General features: G+C 35.4%; 1 protein-coding gene across 6 annotated transcripts in view; it reads left to right on the top strand.

Moving 5' to 3' along the window:
- Positions 1-20,204, top strand: part of FAM126A (family with sequence similarity 126 member A) — an 85,536-nt gene that overhangs the window by 28,057 nt on the left and 37,275 nt on the right. For 4 of the 6 annotated variants that reach the window (XM_025290959.3, XM_045166368.1, XM_025290960.3 and 1 more), the window contains 6 exons: positions 5,459-5,537; positions 13,510-13,611; positions 17,855-18,034; positions 18,876-18,956; positions 19,478-19,593; positions 19,972-20,067. In XM_025290959.3, the coding sequence (XP_025146744.1) occupies positions 5,487-5,537; positions 13,510-13,611; positions 17,855-18,034; positions 18,876-18,956; positions 19,478-19,593; positions 19,972-20,067 (626 nt within the window). In that variant the 5' untranslated portion in view covers positions 5,459-5,486. The remainder of the gene's footprint in view (positions 1-5,458; positions 5,538-13,509; positions 13,612-17,854; positions 18,035-18,875; positions 18,957-19,477; positions 19,594-19,971; positions 20,068-20,204) is intronic. The other 2 variants (XM_025290964.3, XM_025290965.3) reach the window with 1 other exon arrangement.

Genomic DNA, 20,204 nt, shown 5'->3' with positions numbered 1-20,204 from the left:
GAAGCTCTAATAACGAATGGTGTAGAATGTTATCAGAAGATATGAATACGTGCTTGTGTGTTGATGTACTTTAATGTTTTGTTTTGTTTTTGAATACAGTATCATTTGGATTGGATACTAGAATAGAAATACATCAGAGCTTCAATAATTTTTTAAACAGTTTAAAATTTCTAGAAAAGTTGCAAAGATAGCACAGAGAATTCCTATATACTCTATACCCAGTTTCAGTTTCTCCTAATGTCATATTATCATTGTATATTTGTCATTACTATTACATTGCTGTTATCTAAATTTAAGTCTTTATTAGAAATTCACCAGGGCTTTTTTTTTTTTTTTTTTTTTGAAACTATCCCTTTTCTGTTCTGTTCAATATGATCCAATCCAAGTGACCATATTGCATTTATGGTCGTGTATTTGAACTGTGGTGCTGGAGAAGACTCTTCCGAGTCCCTTGGACTGCAAGGATATCCAACCAGTCCATTCTGAAGGAGATCAGCCCTGGGATTTCTTTGGAGGGAATGATGCTGAAGCTGAAACTCCAGTACTTTGGCCACCTCATGCAAAGAGTTGACTCATTGGAAAAGACTCTGATGCTGGGAGGGATTGGGGGCAGGAGGAGAAGGGGACGACAGAGGATGAGATGGCTGGATGGCATCACTGACTCGATGCAGATGAGTCTGAGTGAACTCTGGGAGTTGATGATGGACAGGAAGGCCTGGCGTGCTGCGATTCATGGGGTCGGAAAGAGTCGGACACGACTGAGCGACTGAACTGAACTGAATTGAAGTGTCACCTTAGGCTCTCTGGCCTATTAGAGTCTCTTAGTATTTTTTATTTTTCATGACCTTGTTAGTTTTGAGGAATATAGTTCAGATATTTTGTAAAATGTCTCCAAAATTAAGTTTCCTCTAATGTTTGTATCATGATCGTACTGGGTTTATTGCTTTTTAGAAGGAATATCACAGAGATAAAGTAAGTGCCCTCTCATCATATCAAGGGTACATGATATTCATATGACATCATGGGTGTTGTTAACCTTAGTCAAGCCAGTGTTTATCAGATTTCTCTGCTATAAAGTTACTGTTTCCCCCTTTTCAATACTCTTTTTCTTTGAAAGCAAATCATTATGACCAGCCCATTTTGGTCCATAGGGAGGCATGGACTAAACTTCCTGAAGGGGGATGTATCTACATTTATTATCTGAAAGGAAGGCTTGTCTCTTCTTCTCTAATATTTATTTATTTAGTCATTTATTTATTTCAATATGGATCTGTATATTTATTTTATACTTTGGATAATAATTCACTACTATGTTGTCTGTTTTGTTGTTCAGATTGTTCCAACTTTGACTGTAGGGTGTTCTTTCAGGTAGGCTCAATAAATTAATACTAATATTTAAAATATTTTTAAAAATGGTCCTGACCTGAATTTTTGGTCTAGGTTATGATCATATGACTAAGTTGCTGAGACAGGGGAGAAATCAGTATTGTTGGAGGAGATTTTTAGGAATTAAGCGTTCACTGAGTGAGAAGAAAACACTAGATTTTAGAAAACACTAAGATTTTAAATATGAGTAATTTGAAAGCATTACAATAAGCCAGAGCTAAAATCATCTAGAAATGAAGGAGAGGGATGACTGGAGGGGAGGGATTGCTTGATAGATGACAGCTACATGCGTTTCAGAACAGCGTTGGGTGGATGGGAGAGAGGGAGATTGATCTGAAATGGTAATATTACCTCTAGGGCTAGCGGTTTCTTCCAGGGTTATGAGAGGAAAGGCAGTCAGTCACTCTTTGAGAAGCTTTCAGGGAAAGCGGGTATCTTCAGAGAAGAGCCAGGCTTCTTGTTAGAACAAGAAGAAAGTGACATTCAGAAAACTGTTGAAGATTTAGAGGGTTTTGCTGGCTACAGATTTGTTAATGTCAGAAGGCTCAGGGAGAGAGAACTTCCTTCCAGAAATAGAGTGGAATAGGAGATGGGGGTAAAGTAGAGGGCCTGCAAAGAGTTATGAACATGTGCAAGTGTAACCTGGGAGCTGTAGTTTCTAGTGGTTCCTGACATCAACAGGGGGAAGGGAAAATGACATTAATCCTGATGGACCAGCTGCAAGAAGTGGTGGTGAGGCTGTGAAAGTTTCAGGGTGGAGGAGGTGTTCTGGAGGAGGTGTTCTTTTGGGCTCTGCAGAGGAAGGCAAAGAAGCATGGGGAGGGACAGTTTTCATGGTTGAGGGCTCCCATTTGACCTCTAACAAGTGAATAAGAGGCCCGGGGTGGTCTGGGGTTACTAATGTGTAATTTGCTGTTGTTCAGTTTCTAAGTCATGCCTGACACTTTGGACTGTAGCATATGCCAGGCTCCTCTGTCCTCCACCATCTCCAGGAGTTTGCTCAAACTCATATGTTCACTGAGTCGGTGATGCCATCCAACCATCTCATCGTCTGACGCCCCCATTCCTCGTAAGTTCTTCCCTTCCCCTGCCCCAGTTTTACTGGGATATGATTGCCAAATAATTATGTATTTAAGGTGTACATGATGTTTTTGTATACCACAATCAAGTTAATTAACAAATCTATCATCACACATAATTACCAATTTTTATGTGTGTAGTGAGAACACTTAAAATCTACTCTTTTAGCAAATTTCAAGTATACATTATTATTAGCTATGGTTACCATACTGCTCATTAGGTTACCAGAACTTATTATATACTGAACTTACTTATAACTGAAAATTCGTACCATTTGGCCAGCATCTCCACATTCCTCAACTGCCGCCGCACCTGCCCCCCGGCCCCGCCCCGCCCCGCCCCAGCCCCTGGAAACCATGACTTTACTCTATATTAACATGAGTTTGACTTACTCCACACACAAGTCAGACCTTGCAGTATTTGTCTTTATGTGTCTGGGTTATTTAACTTAGCATAAAATTCCCAGATTCATCCATGTTGTTACAAATGGCAGAATTTCCTTCTTTTGAAGGCTGAATAATATTCCATTGTATGTTTGTATGTGTGTCGTATTTTCTTTATCCATTCATTTGTTGGCAGACAGAAATTCTTTTAGTGGAGTCCAATTTATAGCAATCCCTTTATGATTAGTGCTTCTGTGTCTCTTGTTTAAATTTTTTTTTTTTTTTTTTTTTGCCTACCCCAAGGTTTTAAAGGTATTCTCTTATGTTCTAAAAGCTTTGTGTTACTAAAATTAGGTCTGTGATCCAACTGCAACTGCCTTTTGCATATGGTGTTAGCTAGTAGGTTATGGTTCTCTTTCTCTACCCCCTATCCCTTGTAGCTGTCTAGTTGATCTAACCCCATTTTTTATAAAGATTACCCTTTCCCTACTGAATTATATTGTCACTTTGGTCATAGATCATATCATCATGTATGTATAGGTCTGTTTCTGGCCATTCTGCTCTGTTTCGTTGGATTTTATCGATAGTGATAATATGATAATACCACACTGGCTTAATTACTATGCTTTGGTAAGTTTTGTAGTAAGCTTTAATATTTAGAAGTCCAAGTCCTCCAGCACCTCTGTTCTTTAAGATTGCTTTGACTATTCTTGATCCTTTTGCATATCCCTCTTGATTTTAACCTTTTAAAAATTAATTTTAATTAGAGAATTATTTTGAACTTTTGTAAAAATTTTACCTTCCCAATTCTTTGCAACTTCTGGTTCTATTTGTGGTTGCTTTCTGTCTTAATTTACTAGATGAACAATGGATAAATAAAAAAGAAAACACGTGTATTTGTATTTACCTTTCTTCACAAATATATACAAATGTGTATAACAGGATTAAAAAAAAAAGTAGATCTAGGTAGGAACAAAATAAGGGAATGTGTGATATATAACATTATAAATAAAATTAATCCTAGCCAGCTTTTTTGTGGAGAGAGTTAGGGTAGAAACTTTGACTCCCATTTTATTAAAATCAAAGCAAAGAGAATCTGCTGGGAGATTCACAGTATCCATAATATAAAAGCAAACCAGTTACTCTAAAGGAGAATTTTTCATGGTATTGAAAACTGAAGATGTGAATTTTTTGCTCTTTTGGATTTCCAAGGGGATAACATATGATCAAGCAGCGTTTTCATAACATTTTGGGCATAAACTCAAAGCCTGGTTTATGTGAATGAACAGTACTATAAAATGAATAATATGGTACAGATAATATGGTTTTTTAATAGTTTGGCTTGATCCAAGGATAAAATTTAGAATAATAAAAGGGCTATTTTTTAATCCTAAAAAAGTAAAATGCATATCTCTCAAGTAATTCTTCATGTATGAGTAAATGAATCAATGAATATATGTATTTTCTTAACCATTTTTAATAGAAATTAGACAACAGAAACATTAGAATGTATTCTTTGTAAACCTGTGTTGTTTATTTAAGATGTATCTGTATACTTGGATAGACAACTAAGCAAAAGTTGTATGAGTTAATAGTCTTCAGTAATAGTATTGCATAGTAAAACAACACTTTTATTGCCAGGTGCTTTTATTTACATTTTTTCATTTAATTTTCACAATAATCATTTGAAAGTATGTATTGTGGTTTTTCCCATTTCATGAATGAAGAAAGGAAGGCAAATAACTTGCCCAAGTTTATACTACAAGTAAGAATAGAATCAAGATTCAGTTTCTGTCAATTTTGCCTCAGTTTCTTCTTACATAATAATTCTGATGAAAATTAAGAAGTCTAATGCAGGGTTTGTGCCTGACTTAGGAGTTTAGCAAATTCAGATAGAACTAATAAAGTTTTCCCTCAAGAAACAGTCCACTCTTTTATAGATGGAGGTATGAAGAAAACTATATTGTACTTTGACAGAAGTTTTGCTTGAGATAAATTTGTTTTGCATTTCCTTTAACTTCCCTTTTTTCTTATTTATACTTAAGTAAATTCCAGCCTTCTGAATAGCTATTGTTGCATATTGTCATTATCTTGGATATTACCACTTTTACTTCTGTTTTATGAATATTAAGCTTCCAGGAAACCAAGTGGCTTGCCTAGATAGTTATTGTACTAAAGAACTGAAATATAAGCAAATTAAATTACTTTAATGTTTTCTACAAAGTCAAGTTTGGATGCGTGTCTTTTTATATTTTCACAATTTTAAAATGTTTTCTTAAGTTGCCTTATCTCTTTGGAATTATTTAATTTAAACTAAGGAAAAATGTCCAGTATGTTTTGCAGCTGACATTACTTACTAAAAGCTGAGTGAAAATTGTAGAGCTAATTTCATTATGTTATAATCATTTATACTTTTGTCATGATTCTTGCATTTCAATACTGTTTGTGCACATTGGTTTTTTATATTAACTCAGTAATTTATGTTTGAAACTGTTTTAATTTCTCAATAAAAAAGTAGCTAAATTTTATAGGATTACTTCTATCCTTGGTAATCTGACTATAAAGAAAATGTATTCAAAATTTTAGCATTTTTCTATGTTAATTTTCAGGTTGAAGATTTAGAACAGATGTGGAAAGATGTTCACTTCAGAGAAAGGGGTTGTGGAGGAATGGTTATCGGAGTTTAAGGTAATATTTACTGTTTTACTATAATAACTATATTCCAAAGAAGTTTTATCTGAGTTTTAAATTCCAGTGGCTTTCTTTTTTAATGACTAAAAAGCTAAATATCTGTGGAAGCAAAAGAATATTCCAAAAAACTTATTGTTGAATTAATTACACATAATAATCTTTCTGGAGAAGGAAATGGCAACCCACTCCAGTGTTCTTGCCTGGAGAATCCCAGGGACGGGAGAGCCTGGTGGGCTGCTGTCTATGGGGTCGCACAGAGTCAGACACGGCTGAAGTGACTTAGCAGTAGCAGCAATCATCTTTCTGAGGAAATTGACTCTTTTTTTGCCAGGCGGTTTAAAGGTTTGTCTTCTCCCTTTTATGGCAACATCACAAGAATGGTTAAAGTCTCTGAAAGTTGATGTCACTCTCCCTAACCACCATGAACAATTCACGGTTGAAAGGTTTCTCCCAATTTGGGGCAGCAGGGGAAATGGACATGATCAACAATGAGGAGAAGATGGGAAGATACTTGCACAACTTTCTATCAGTGCATCTTTCTTTAGTTGGCTAACCCAGTGCCTGTAAAGGAGTATATAACTTTTGGTTAGTGGATGAAAAATAAAAACAATACCTCTGTTTGGTTATCTTATGAACTCTTCTCTATGATAGCTAAAATTATGTTTCTTTAACCAGTTAACTGGAGCTTCCCTGGTGGCTCAGTGGTAAAGAATCCACCTGCCAATGTAGGAGACATGGGTTCGAACCCTGGGTCGGGAAGATCCCCTGAAGAAAGAAAGGGCAACCCACTCCAGTATTCTTGCCTGGGAAATCCCATAGATAGAGGACCCTGGTGTGTGGTAGACCAAGGAGTCGCACGACTTAACGACTAAACAATAGCCTTCTTTTTGTCTTCTTTTTCTCACTGTTGCACATAATTATGTGAGCTTCCTATCAGGAACCACAGGAATGGAAAGTTTGGGCTGGCACTTTGGTTTTTGTTTTTTTGTTTTTTTTGGTCCAGCTCGATTAGCCCAAGACCTTGGACAAAAGTCAGAGTTATTAGCTTGTTGCAATGAGGGACACCATACAATAGGTAGTGTGTAGGCATCTCACCAAACAAAAAAATAAATAAAAAATTTAAGGTGTTCAGATGAAATTTAAATGAAATAGTATTTTGATAGGCTCAAGACAAAGCAGAGCTATGTGTAATGGGGTAAAATCAGACCTGGATTGTGAAGTGGACCCATGGTCATGTTGTCTTTAGAAACTACAAAGTTAACATCTGGGTGGAATGTTGGGTTCAGAAACCCCTTATCTGAAGCCTGGTTCTCTGTATCTAGGTGACTCACATCCTCCAGGCAAGCGTGGGATGTTTCATTCTTATCGATACGTGTTTAAAGAGCAAAACTTTTGACATCTGTGATTTTAGGTAACAAAGCTTCTCACTGAGTAAGAATACAGAAGTCATTCAAAAATGGAGATTCAAGAAGGAGAGGACATATATATACCTATGGCTGGTTCTTGTTGATGTCTGACAGAAAACAACAAAATTCTGTAAAGCAATTATCCTTCAATTAAAAACTAAATTATTTTTTTTTAATGGAGGTTTTTATGACACTTTTCAGCTGTAGTGTGTCCTTGAGAGAAGCAATGTTTCCTGTTAATTTTGTAGCTGGCCGTAGCCGTTGTTGTTATCTCATCCTGATGAATGACAGAGATTTTCATTTTGTCAGCTTTTGTAGTCATAAATTATCTTTCTGTGGATCCCCTAATTCATAGAGTGGTGTAGTTATGCATGCACTTATAGAAGTGCACTGTGTATAGACTGCATGTAGTGCCATCTACATATTCTAACAATTTGAATAAATCTGGTGTGTGCCTTTTTTTCTTACATAAGTTGTCTTTGTGTTTTTAAGCTTTTTTTTTTTTCTGTTTCATGAAAGTTTAATATGGTTCATTATCATGATTTTTTTGGCAAGTTGATGAAAATTGTCGTTTAACAGCTGACTACCACTTCTGGGATGTTCTTATGTTTAATGGTGAAGTAAAATTTGCAAAAGGAAATATAGCCATTAAACCATTTTATAATATGGGAGTTGTGGCAAGAGGGCATGATGAAGGATGGAGAACATAGGGGAGGAGTCAACTATTAAGGCAAATAATTGAAAGTTATGGCTAATTCTCTTCCCTTATCATCTGTTTGTTTATTCTCTTCCATTCCTGGGAAGGAAGCTTTTTCATTGAGAGAATAGAAGTAAAATCCTGGACCCCATGAACTGAAAAGTTATTTAACTTTCCCCTAACCATCCAAAAGTAAATATAGTCAATTTGATATAATAAATGATACACATTTTTGTCAAGTATAAGGGAAGATATTTCCTATTTTTTGGTTAATATGGTAGTCATTTCTGAAAATTATTTTGAATTGTGACCCAGATAATCATGATGGTGAGATCACTGACTTAGAGCCAGACATCCTGGAATGTGAAGTCAAGTGGGCCTTAGAAAGCATCACTACGAACAAAGCTAGTGGAGGTGATGAAATTCCAGTTGAGCTATTTCAAATCCGGAAAGATGATGCTGTGAAAGTGCTGCACTCAATATGCCAGCAAATTTGGAAAACTCAGCAGTGGCCACGGGACTGGAAAAGGTCAGTGTTCATTCCAATCCCAAAGAAAGGCAATGCCAAAGAATGTTCAAACTACTGCACAATTGCACTCATCTCACATGCTAGTAAGTAATGCTCAAAATTCTCCAAGCCAGGCTTCAGCAGTATGTGAACCGTGAACTTCCTGATGTTCAAGCTAGTTTTAGAAATGGCAGAGGAACCAGAGATCAAATTGCCAACATCCGCCGGATCATGGAAAAAGCAGGAGAGTTCCAGAAAAATATCTATTTCTGCTTTGTTGACTATGCCAAAGCCTTTGACTGTGTGGATCACAATAAACTGGAAAATTCTGAAAGAGATGGGAATACCAGACCACCTGATCTGCCTCTTGAGAAATTTGTATGCAGGTCAGGAAGCAACAGTTAGAACTGGACATGGAACAACAGACTGGTTCCAAATAGGAAAAGGAGTACGTCAAGGCTGTATATTGTCACCCTGCTTATTTAACTTATATGCAGAGTACATCATGAGAAACGCTGGACTGGAAGAAGCACAAGCTGGAATCAAGATTGCCGGGAGAAATATCAATAACCTCAGATATGCAGATGACACCACCCTTATGGCAGAAAGTGAAGAGGAACTCAAAAGCCTCTTGATGAAAGTGAAAGAGGAGAGTAAAAAAGATGGCTTAAAGCTCAACATTCAGAAAACGAAGATCATGGCATCTGGTCCCATCACTTCATGGGAAATAGATGGGGAAACAATGGAAACAGTGTCAGACTTTCTTTTTTTGGGCTCCAAAATCACTTCAGATGGTGACTGCAGCCATGAAATTAAAGATGCTTACTCCTTGGAAGGAAAGTTATGATCAACCTAGATAGCATATTCAAAAGCAGAGACATTACTTTGCCAACAAAGGTCTGTCTAGTCAAGACTATGGTTTTTCCTGTGGTCATGTATGGATGTGAGAGTTGGACTGTGAAGAAGGCTGAGCACCGAAGAATTGATGCTTTTGAACTGTGGTGTTGGAGAAGACTCTTGAGAGTCCCTTGGACTGCAAGGAGATCCAACCAGTCCATTCTGAAGGAGATCAGCCCTGGGATTTCTTTGGAAGGAATGATGCTAAAGCTGAAACTCCAGTACTTTGGCCACCTCATGCGAAGAGTTGACTCATTGGAAAAGACTCTGATGCTGCGAGGGATTGAGGGCAGAAGGAGAAGGGGACAACAGAGGATGAGATGGCTGGATGGCATCACTGACTCAATGGATGTGAGTCTGAGTGAACTCCAGGAGTTGGTGATGGACAGGGAGGCCTGGTGTGCTGCGATTTATGGGGTCGCAAAGAGTCGGACACGACTGAGCGACTGAACTGAACTGAACTGAATGTGCATTGAATTCAGCTCTGTTTATGTTTGGTAAAGAGGTTAAGGTTACCAGACAAAGTTAGCAACATACTAAAAATAATAGAAGACAGGAAAGTACATAAGAACAAATCTCTTACTTTTAAAATTAAAGTATCTTGTCTTTTGAAATGATTTGTTATGTTAGTTACATATTTTGGTTAAAAATTTTAAGAAATAAAATTTAGAGATTATTTATCTGTCATTCTATCTGAGTTTCTGCTTGGTTGTTTAAATTAATAACCGTGGTGCTAATAAGCCAGGTCATCATGATTGATAAAGTAAGTGGTACAGGGTACTTGAGATGGAGAAGTCAAAATTTTCCTCTGGTTTTACAGTGTTGGACAAATCGCATAACTTCTTTGGGTCTCAATATCCTCACCAGGAAAACTGAAATAGGTGGTGTGTGAAGATGATTTTAGCTCTACACTTTTCCATGGGTGCAGCCTGAACTCCCAGACTCATAACCTCACTCAGCATTCTCTCAAATGCACAGGATAATGTAGTTTGCTTTGTGCTTTTTTTTTTTTTTTTTTCTTTTTTGCCTTTGGACAAACTAGCATCTACTCCAGCTTTGGGCCTTCATTAATATTCTCTTAGTATACCAACAACTACAATACTCTTGCCTGGAAAATCCCATGGACTGGGGAGCCTGGTAGGCTGCAGTCCATGGGGTTGCTAAGAGTTGGACACGACTTCACATTCACTTTCACTTTTCACTTTCATGCATTGGAGAAGGAAATGGCAAGCCAGTCCAGTGTTCTTGCCTGGAGGATCCCAGGGACAGGGAAGCCTGGTGGGCTGCTGTCTGTGGGGTCTCACAGAGTCGGACACGACTGAAGCGACTTAGCAGCAGCAGCAGCAGATACCAACAAAGTGATTAGACTCAGACTTCATTATTTTAAGATTTCATGAGTTGTTAGTTCAATTTCTATATTTCAAATACTAATTTGTAAAATGTTATCTTACAGATTGTATTGTGTTTTTCTTAATGTTATGTGTAGATTTATATAGCAGATTTTTTTATTTTCTGGTAGTCACTGAATCAGAATATGTGACTCAAAATCTAGTCTTACGTGTAATGTTGTTGGTCAGAGTTGTTTTATTTATTGGTTCTCTATCCATCTGTCCATCTTCATTAATTCTCTTCCATCTAACTTGTATCACTTCCTTACATTTTATAAAAGCCATCTGCCAAATGATACTTTAATATGAAGCATCTGTCTTCTTCAAATTTTGCCAAGACTAATTTCTACCATGTTATCCCATTATTACTTCTTTTGTCTCTAGTTCTGCATTTTTCAAAGTGAGAAAACTTAACTAGTATTTAAGAAGGCCAGTACCTTTGAACTAGTACAATGTAAATTTAAAGGTTTGTTGTAATGGTATTTAAATCCATAGGCTCTTTTAGATATTAAGGTTTTCAAAGCACTGTTCATAAACACAGCAATTGTATTTTCTCTCCTTCTGTTGACAAAAGTTAACTTTTTTCACATTCACAAAATGAAATAACGACAGAATTGTACTAAAATGTAATACCTCACGAATTTTTAGGAGACCTTTCCTCTCATTTAACAGTAGTAGCCTAGGCCCAGAATATTTTCTAGAACTTGTCTTTTTGGAAAAGAACTGTCTTTTTACTTTTGGCTGTTTCACAAAAAACGTTTTATCTCATGAGGGTTAATTGGTACATAATTAAAAATTGTAATTCACACTTTTAATGACTTTCAGTTTTAGGCTAGATAGTGCATGTAAAAATCTTTTTATTCACTAATCATTTTTTAAGATTTATTTTTCAATTCACTTAGTTTGAAGTTTTATGTTTAGATACACATGTGCACACATGTGCACACACACATTAATGTGTTTTGCATATACAGCTTGGGTTCATTATCCAGGCAATTAGACATCTGTTGTTTATTTGACAGTTACTCCCTTTTATATAAATTCCACCAGTATTAGGTTACTGTTGATCAAGTAACAGAAATGGAATGTTGCCTGGAGATCTTTTGTTACATGCTTTTGAAATATTGAAGAAAGCCCTAATCTCCTCTTTATGTAAGCAGTTGCAGTGAAACTCTCTCCTCCCCACCCAAAGAATGGTGGAAGGTTACCGGATAGTTCACGTTTACTTAACCATTCTGGTAAACAAAACTGTCCTATCAAATTAAAAAAATAGTCTATTCACTTATATATCCTAAGGTGAAATGTGACCTGTTTTTCAAGAATCTACTGAAGAGTAACAGTGACAGTATTTATTTCTTATTTTGTTCATCTATTATATAATGTCTGCAGCAAAGATTTGAGTACAAGGCCTTGTGCTGAATGCTGTGGATGAACAGATAAGATAGGTCTTGCCTTTGAGGAATTCACAGTAAAGTTAAAATGAATCAAATATCCTTATTATAAATATGCTGTTTAATTTTCTATGTCTATTTATGCACACATTTACCTATATACACTAACCATAACCCATTTTAAATCATAAAATACTAGGATATGGGACATGGAAGAAATAATGTATATCTTACAGTTACCAGTATCTTGAGACATTAGAAGCAAAGTATCACACGGACCACAGCTTTGTCTGACTCAATAAGCTAAGCCATGCCGTGTGGGGCCACCCAAGATGGATGGGTCATGGTGGAGAGGTCTGACAGAATGTGGTCCACTGGAGAAGGGAATGGCAAACCACTTCAGTATTCTTGCCTTGAGACAAGGAGATACAACCAGTCCATCCTAAAGGAGATCAGTCCTTTAGGTGTTCATTGGAAGGATTGATGCTGAAGCTGAAACTCTAATACTTTGGCCACCTCATGCGAAGAGTTGACTCATTGGAAAAGACCCTGATGCTGGGAGGGATTGGGGGCAGGAAGAGAAGGGGATGACAGAGGATGAGGTGGCTGGATGGTATCACCGACTTGATGGACGTGAGTTTGGGTAAACTCTGGGAGTTGATGATGGACAAGGAGGCCTGGTGTGCTGTGATTCATGGGGTTGCAAAGAGTCAGAATGACTGAGCGACTGAACTGAACTGAACTGAGATGAGACATTGTATCTGCTGCAGGATAAACATTGTTCATTAGTTGGTTGATTGATAGAAATACTTTTCCTAGGAAAAAATAAAGACTTGGAAGACAGAAGTTGTTAAAGAAGGCCATACTCTAGAAGGATAGGTTTTTATCATTTGTTATGAAGTTTTTTTTGTTTTTTTCAGATTTCCCCACTACCTTTACCCAAAAGTGTCTGACTTACTACTGGAGTTTTATCTCTTCCCATTCCTTTCTGGTCATGGTGTCCTTTCTGAAAGGGTGACCCTGCCAAACTGTGGTTAGTTGTTGAGATTTTAAATGGCATTAGGAAAATTTGTTGGTAGTGTAGCTATCTTTTTCTCCATTCCAAGAAGTAAAAACTTCCCCCCAGTTCTGTAAAGGAGAACAGTTTTACTTAACAGATGATCTGTGGCTTTAAGGTTTGAAACATTAGATCCTTATATAACATGTTTATTAAGAAACAGGATAAAATACTGTTAATGAGATTGGTAAGTTGTATGTTGCTACAAAAAATGTATCTCTGGCTTTACAAATGATTCATATTCTTATTTCCAACTCCAAACTATGATCAAAGATGCAGTGTTGATATTAATTTGCATCCCTGTTGATGTTGAAGATTAACTGTATCTTTTGTTTTATTTTTACCATTTTTTTGAGATATTATTCACATAATGAAAAATTCACTGTTTTCAGGTGAAATACAGAGGTTTTTACTGGTTTTAAAATGTTGTGCCATTAACACCATCATCTAAGCCTAGGATATTTCCATCACCCCCCCCAAAAAAATCTGTATCTAGTTAGTCACTCTCAGTTCTTCCTCTTCCCAATTCCCCCTCTCCCAGTTTCTGACAATCTGCTTTCTGTATTTGGATTTACCTATTTGGGACATTTCATAAAAGTAAAGTGTATTTTTTAAATTTGTTTAGACACTACCAGAAACATCTTTACCAAATTATGCTACAAATTTGAAGGAAAAGAGTTCTTTAGTTTCATCTCTCTATAAAGTTATCCAGGAGCCACAAAGTGAGGTAAGTACTCTCAGAGTTCATCCTGCTAGTAGTTTTCATTTGATTGATTTTTAATTTCTTGTTGTGAAATATAATACATATATTTAAAAAGTAGTAAAAGTAGAGTTTTAAAAACTGTAATATATATTTTGCAGTGTTTAACTGATTCCTTTTGAGAAATGAATAGAGAGGTAAGAATACTTTATATTCAGAAAAATGGCAGAATAAAAAAAATTATGATAAAATGAGCTCCAATGTATCATCTCCTAGGCCAAGAATTAGGATTACCATATTCCAAAGCCATCTCTGAACATGCTGCTGCTCCTCTTTCTATGTATTATGTATGTATGTGTCTGTCTGTCTCTCCATCTGTGGGGATAACCTTGGAGAGCCTGGGTCACTGCATTCATTTATTCATTCAGCAAATATTTGTGTGTCCGTTATGTGTCAGCTGCAGTGCTAGGCAACAGAAAATCAAAGATGCACATGGCCTATGTCCCAAAAGAGGAAAGGGAGAAAATAAGTAAATACATACTTTCAGAGCAATGCTTAACTGAGTCCAGATGGATTTGCACACATTTTCCAGGTGTAGAAAGTAAAAGGACATTGCAAGCTGAAGGGAATAGTATATGGAGGCCTGAGAAAATGCAAGAAATTTGAGTAGCTAGTAGTTTGGTTCTGGTGATAAGTTTTTCCCAGCCCTTGTTTCTTTTCTCTGCCTTCCCCTCTCCTGCATTTCCTTTGCATTTTTAGATAGCAAATTTAGTTTGAAAGTGATAAAGTGAACTGTACTCCCACATTCTGGTGCTTGTAAATCCCACCATTCATAGTTAGAAATAGATAAGGATTGGAAATGGTGAGGAAAATAAAAATGCATGGGATGCAGATAAAAGCAAATAATCTATTTTTTAGCCTGATAAATGTGGTAAAGACAGTGTGTATCCTGTATTCTTAAAAAGAAAACTCAGTCTTAAAAAAATGTACTCAGAAGTACTTCTCAGATATAACTGTGTGATCTACTTTCAGGCTTCCCTGGTGGCTCAGCTAGTAAAGAATCCGCCTGCCATGTGGGAGACCTGGGTTTGATCCCTGGGTTGGGAAGATCCTCTAGAGAAGGGAACGGCTACCCACTCCAGTATTCTGGCCTGGAGAATTCCATGGACTGTGTAGTCCATGGGGGTCACAAAGAGTCTCCTTTTGCTCTTTAGAATATTTTGTATCTTAATGTGGAGATATAGTATTCCTAAAAACTTGATGTCATTGTCTGTTGGCATTTTTGAAATTTGAAATGTTGATTCTACTTTATTTGAAATCTGGGAAATTTGGTATTTGGATTTTTAGAAGTAGTACCTCTTCATTATGTGGTTAAATTCATTTGATAAATATTCATTGAACACATATAATGTGTCAGAAATCACTTAGAAATGTACAAAGTAGAATAACTTCTTTATCTTATAGATTAGAACTTATATTCTGGTAGGTGAGATAAACATTAAACAAATACCTAAATGTATAATAAAATGTTAGTGGTAAAACTATGAAGATAATAAAGCAGAGCACGGGAACTATGTGTTGGGACTGAGGAGGTGATGGTTGAATTAAGGTCTGAATGAATTCGAACAAGAAAATAAAACTGGGGGCAAGAGCTTTCCAGAGAGGAAATAGTCAGTGCAAAGGCCCTGAGGTAGGTATGTGAGTCAGGCTCAAGAAACTGTAAAGAGGCAGTTTATGGATAAAGTGAAGTTTTCTTGACTGGTGCTTTTAATTGACTGTAGCTTTAAGATAGGCATAGGATTAGAGGCTAAAAATGTTTAGGTTTGTTAGGAAGCCAGCTGTTTTTTTTTTTTTTTGAAAGAGCCACATGAAATCTTTTTGGTGTTTTAAACATAGGGAGCCCAGAGTGAGAAGTCAGTTCCCTGGCTACTGGCACCTAAATATTAGTCCCCTCCAACTTCTCTGTATCTTTGTCCTATCCTTATATTCTCAGTAATTGTTCAATGAAAAAAAAAAGTTTGGAAAATTCTCTTGTAAATTTACCCAAACTTAGCTTTTTCCATCTTCTTTAGTCATTTAAAGGCATTTTATGGTACATTTCTTATTACCATTAAAATTCTCTTAAGATACAGCTTCTTATTTATGAGTGGATGATTGTAAAAATTCATTTGTAACTCAGTTGTTACAGAATTCATAATGTATTTTAGAAGGGAAAGAAGGTACATGATGATTAGACTATAGAAGACCATTTAACATATCAAAATATATTAATACTTGAAGTACAATTCTCTCTTAATAGCATTGTAAAACCTACCCAATCAAGTTTAGTAATGTTTCCTTGAGAAAATACATTAAAAAATTTGAGCAAGACACTAGGAATGCAGCATATTCTAATGCCCCATTATTTGTCTCAAATATAATCAGGTTAAATAAGTCCAACACTGCCTGTGTTTCCCACATTGTATGTTGTCTTATTCTTTTCTGACATTTTTCAGGTATGTTTATGAAGTAGTTAAAAAGCCTTGGCTTCAGTCTGGCCTTCCTGAACTGTGTGATTATTTTTGGTTTCGGTAGCTTCTTTGTCTCAATTTGCTTATGTAGAAAGAATACATTGTTAGGGTAAAGACATTGCATCCTAGTATTGTGGGAATTGAATGGATTTACATATATGAAAGTACTTTGCAAGTGTAAAACCCTGATAAATATTGGTATTTATCTCTAGTGGTTTGATATACTTAATTTCATCTAATCTTATTGCAATGTGTAACTGCTACATCCCTTTTTAATCTATCTTCATTTGGTTCTGCTTTCATAAATCAAAACTCTGTTTTAGATGTTAAATGAATTTAAAAGACTGGAGTGTTTTGATTAAAATTGATTATGTGCTCATGCAGACTATCAAATAAATTTTCAGCATAAAGTTTTATAAGTTTGCAAATATTTGTTATATTAATTGATTTAATCAAAGATTTCCTGGGTATTTAGAGATGAGTGATGTCACACCATAATTTACCAGATTATTGGCACTGGTCCACAAAGAAATTTTTAAAACTCCAGTCTGAAAGCTAAACATTCCCATAACAGTCTTTCTTCCACTACCCGCCTCTTCATTCTTCCAAATTAATTCCTACCCTAAAAACTTTTCTCGCAGTCTTTGAGTGGCGTTACTTTGCCCTGACCCTTCTGTTTCTGTTATCTTTGCCACGCCACATTGGACACCTGTTGCCCTCTAACAACCATTTTGAGAGTGGAAAAATGTTTCTTTAACTGTAAGAAGATAGTATTTCAGTAGGAAAGACCAATTTTGTCAATGTTTATTTTTTTTGTCGATGTTTATTAAAGTATAACTTTTTCTTTACCTTGCATAAATAATTCTGACTTTAATTGTATGAAGTTTACATATTGAACTTTTTTGAAATCAAGGCATCCACTTTAAATCAGTTTCTGTTCATTCCACTTATTTGTAGTAGAAAATCTGTTTCTTAAGTTGATGTAAATCTATTGTGTAAGTTGGGGAAGTGAATGGACTCCCATTCACTGAAACTAATAATAGCCTGTTTGAAAAATAGCCCTGTGAATCTCTTGACATATTTGTAAGTGACCTGTGTGTGATTATTGTATATGCTTTAAAGATACATTCATTTCTCTTAACTGAATACCTGTGGGGGTGTTGGGAGAAAAATGGTTATCAGTAAGTCCAAATCATGTCTAAAACAAAATGACAGAGGTGTTTAGATTATCTAGGGGCAATTAATCATGGTTACAGTAAGAAAGTAGATCTAGGGGCTTTATATTATTCAGCTACTCTACATACCAGTCATTGCAGTCAGATGCTACCTAATTATAAGCTCAGGAAGGTCATGTGACAGTAACTACCTAGCATTCCCATTTCAATTTCTCCAACTCAGTAGCCAGTCATTTGTATATTGGCATGTTTTATCTGGAAGGATATTAAGGAAGAAAATTCTTCACAACCTATTTATTTCAGGAAGTTAAAAAGATATAGTTTTAATAACAATACTACTTTGGAGTTACAGAATGTTTTAAAACTTTACCGAGTACTTGCGTATACACTTAACCTTGCAGTTTGGCCTTCCACTAGAATTCATAGGTGTACTAACTAGCTTAGCTGTGAATAGTCTTGCTGCCAAAAATGGAAATGTTTGCATATTTCAGTAGTTACCAATCAGGAAAATGCTTTTATGTTTTATATATCAGTGTCATTCAAATACAGTCCAATCCTTCAGTTAATGTTTTGTCTTTCTTCCAGTTGTTGGAACCTGTCTGTCACCAGCTCTTTGAATTCTATCGCAGTGGAGAGGAGCAGTTGCTTCGATTTACGCTGCAGTTTCTTCCAGAACTGATTTGGTGCTACCTTGCTGTCTCCGCAAGCAGAAATGTGCACAGCAGCGGATGCATTGAAGCTCTTCTTCTAGGGGTTTACAATTTGGTTTGTATTTAATGGAGTTAACAAAATGTTTTAAAAGCTGAATAGCAGCAAAAATGAATACACAATAGCAACTGTTTTTCATTTTAGTAGAGCTAATGTTTGTTTTTTATTACATCAGATGACTCATAGCTCATTCTCCCCAAAATAACCTTATGGAGGCTAAAGCCTGTATGGGCATACATACAATTATGTAAATACACATTTTTTACTGATTGGAGACTAAAAATCAGACCATTTAAATTTTTATGGAAATATTTGAAAATATCAGTGTTAAATTTTTAATTTTTTAAACTTAAAAGCCGCTGTCTATAAATTGTTGTGACCTTCACAAAGTTTGGAGAAAAGATTTAAACTAAGATCTACCACCAATAATTATATAAAATCTGGACTGTCTCCAGAGTTCACACCATTGATTTAATATATAGTTTGCATTACTGATAATGTTTGTATATTAAATGGTACAATATTCTAGATAGATACTTAAGGTTTGTACTTTTTTTAAATGGAAAAATAATTTAAGGGTCATTTTGTAATATGTTTTAGGACTATGTTAATTGATTTAGAAAATGGAACTTTTTACATGAGAAAAATCAATGATAATTAAGACATCTGCATTTCAGCCTTAAAACTACGTTACTTACATTTTAAGGAGACAGTTAACTCCTAATGTTTATGAATAATGGATTATCATAGTTTAAGATTTTAGTTGACTTTAAAATTTCTTTCTTTTCAGGTCTTTTTTTTTTTCACTAACAATTTATGTGTAAAAAATAAATATTTAAATTTATATGTAAAAAATAAATATTGTGAGACATTTTCTTTTACTTTCTTTTGTTTGTAGGAAATAGTTGACAAACAGGGACATAGTAAAGTATTGAGTTTTACGATTCCATCTTTATCCAAACCATCTGTATATCATGAAGTAAGTTACATTTTTATCAAAGTAAGTTTATTGGTCCTAAGATTTGCAGTTGCTGTAAATTAGGGTTTGGTTGGTTATTGAGTTGAAAAATTTGATCAGTTCGCTAATACCTTAAAGAGTGTAAAATTTCATACAAAGTATGTTGCTATTCCCAAAGTAAATGGGAAATCAAAATCATTGAAGTTTAAACTAAAACCTGATTGTAAAAGATCTATTAAAAGTATTAATTTTGAATATTTTTCCCTTTATCTGATGAATAAGATTAGATTTTATGTGTGTGTGTGAATTATGTATTTCTGGGGTAGAATTTTTGAAGTTAAACTATTTTGTATTTCTATTTGTGGTTTGTTTTTAGTTATTTGTTAAATCTTTGAGCAGCATACTTAGTAGGCAATCTGAATATTTCTAAGATATATGATGTTTATAGCAGTCATTCTAAATATATATATTGGTTATATATATTCTAATACCACACCTTAAACAGAATGGCTTTTTCTTTATTCACATGTCTTTGTCTTTAGCCTTCCAGCATTGGGTCCATGGCTCTGACGGAGAGCGCCCTATCCCAGCATGGTTTGTCAAAAGTTGTGTACAGTGGACCTCACCCCCAGAGAGAGATGCTGACAGCACAGAATAGGTATACTGTGGAGACATGACCTACTATTCTACCATGCTGACTTCTAAAGAAATTATTTCAGTAATTTATAAATAATGTTTAATGAGTTATGTATAACAGGTTTTAAAATGTTGAGTCATTTCATACAAGAGAGACACCCCATATTCCCTATTTGTCACTTAGACACTTTGCTTCAGATGTCATCTGGAGCGTTGAATTTTTAAGGTAATTTTCGTATGACTGTTACTTCTTTTTCTTTTTGATTTTGTATTGTTGTTGGTGTGATTATATTGGACAGGTCTGTTCTGTAACACAATATCCCTCCCCAGTGCTTGCTTAATTATAGTTGACTTCTTGGAATTTTCAAGATTTGTAAATACTCTTTGGGTTTGTTTTTAGGTTTGAAGTGTTGACATTCCTTTTGTTGTGTTACAATGCTGCCTTAACCTATATGCCCCGTGTTTCTCTTCAATCACTGTGTCAAATTTGTTCAAGGTAAATTCAAATGTTTTTAGTGTTGAAATATATGCATCTAGTATTGCTTGTTTGTTACATATCTATGTTATTTTTTGTTTAATCATTTGTTTGAAACACTAAATAAGTTAATATGGAGCTCCACCTAGTCAGCATAC

The sequence above is a fragment of the Bubalus bubalis genome, chromosome 8 (genome assembly GCF_019923935.1).
Source record: "Bubalus bubalis isolate 160015118507 breed Murrah chromosome 8, NDDB_SH_1, whole genome shotgun sequence".
Lineage (NCBI taxonomy): Eukaryota > Metazoa > Chordata > Mammalia > Artiodactyla > Bovidae > Bubalus > Bubalus bubalis.
This window is presented reverse-complemented; position numbering and strand designations above follow the sequence as displayed.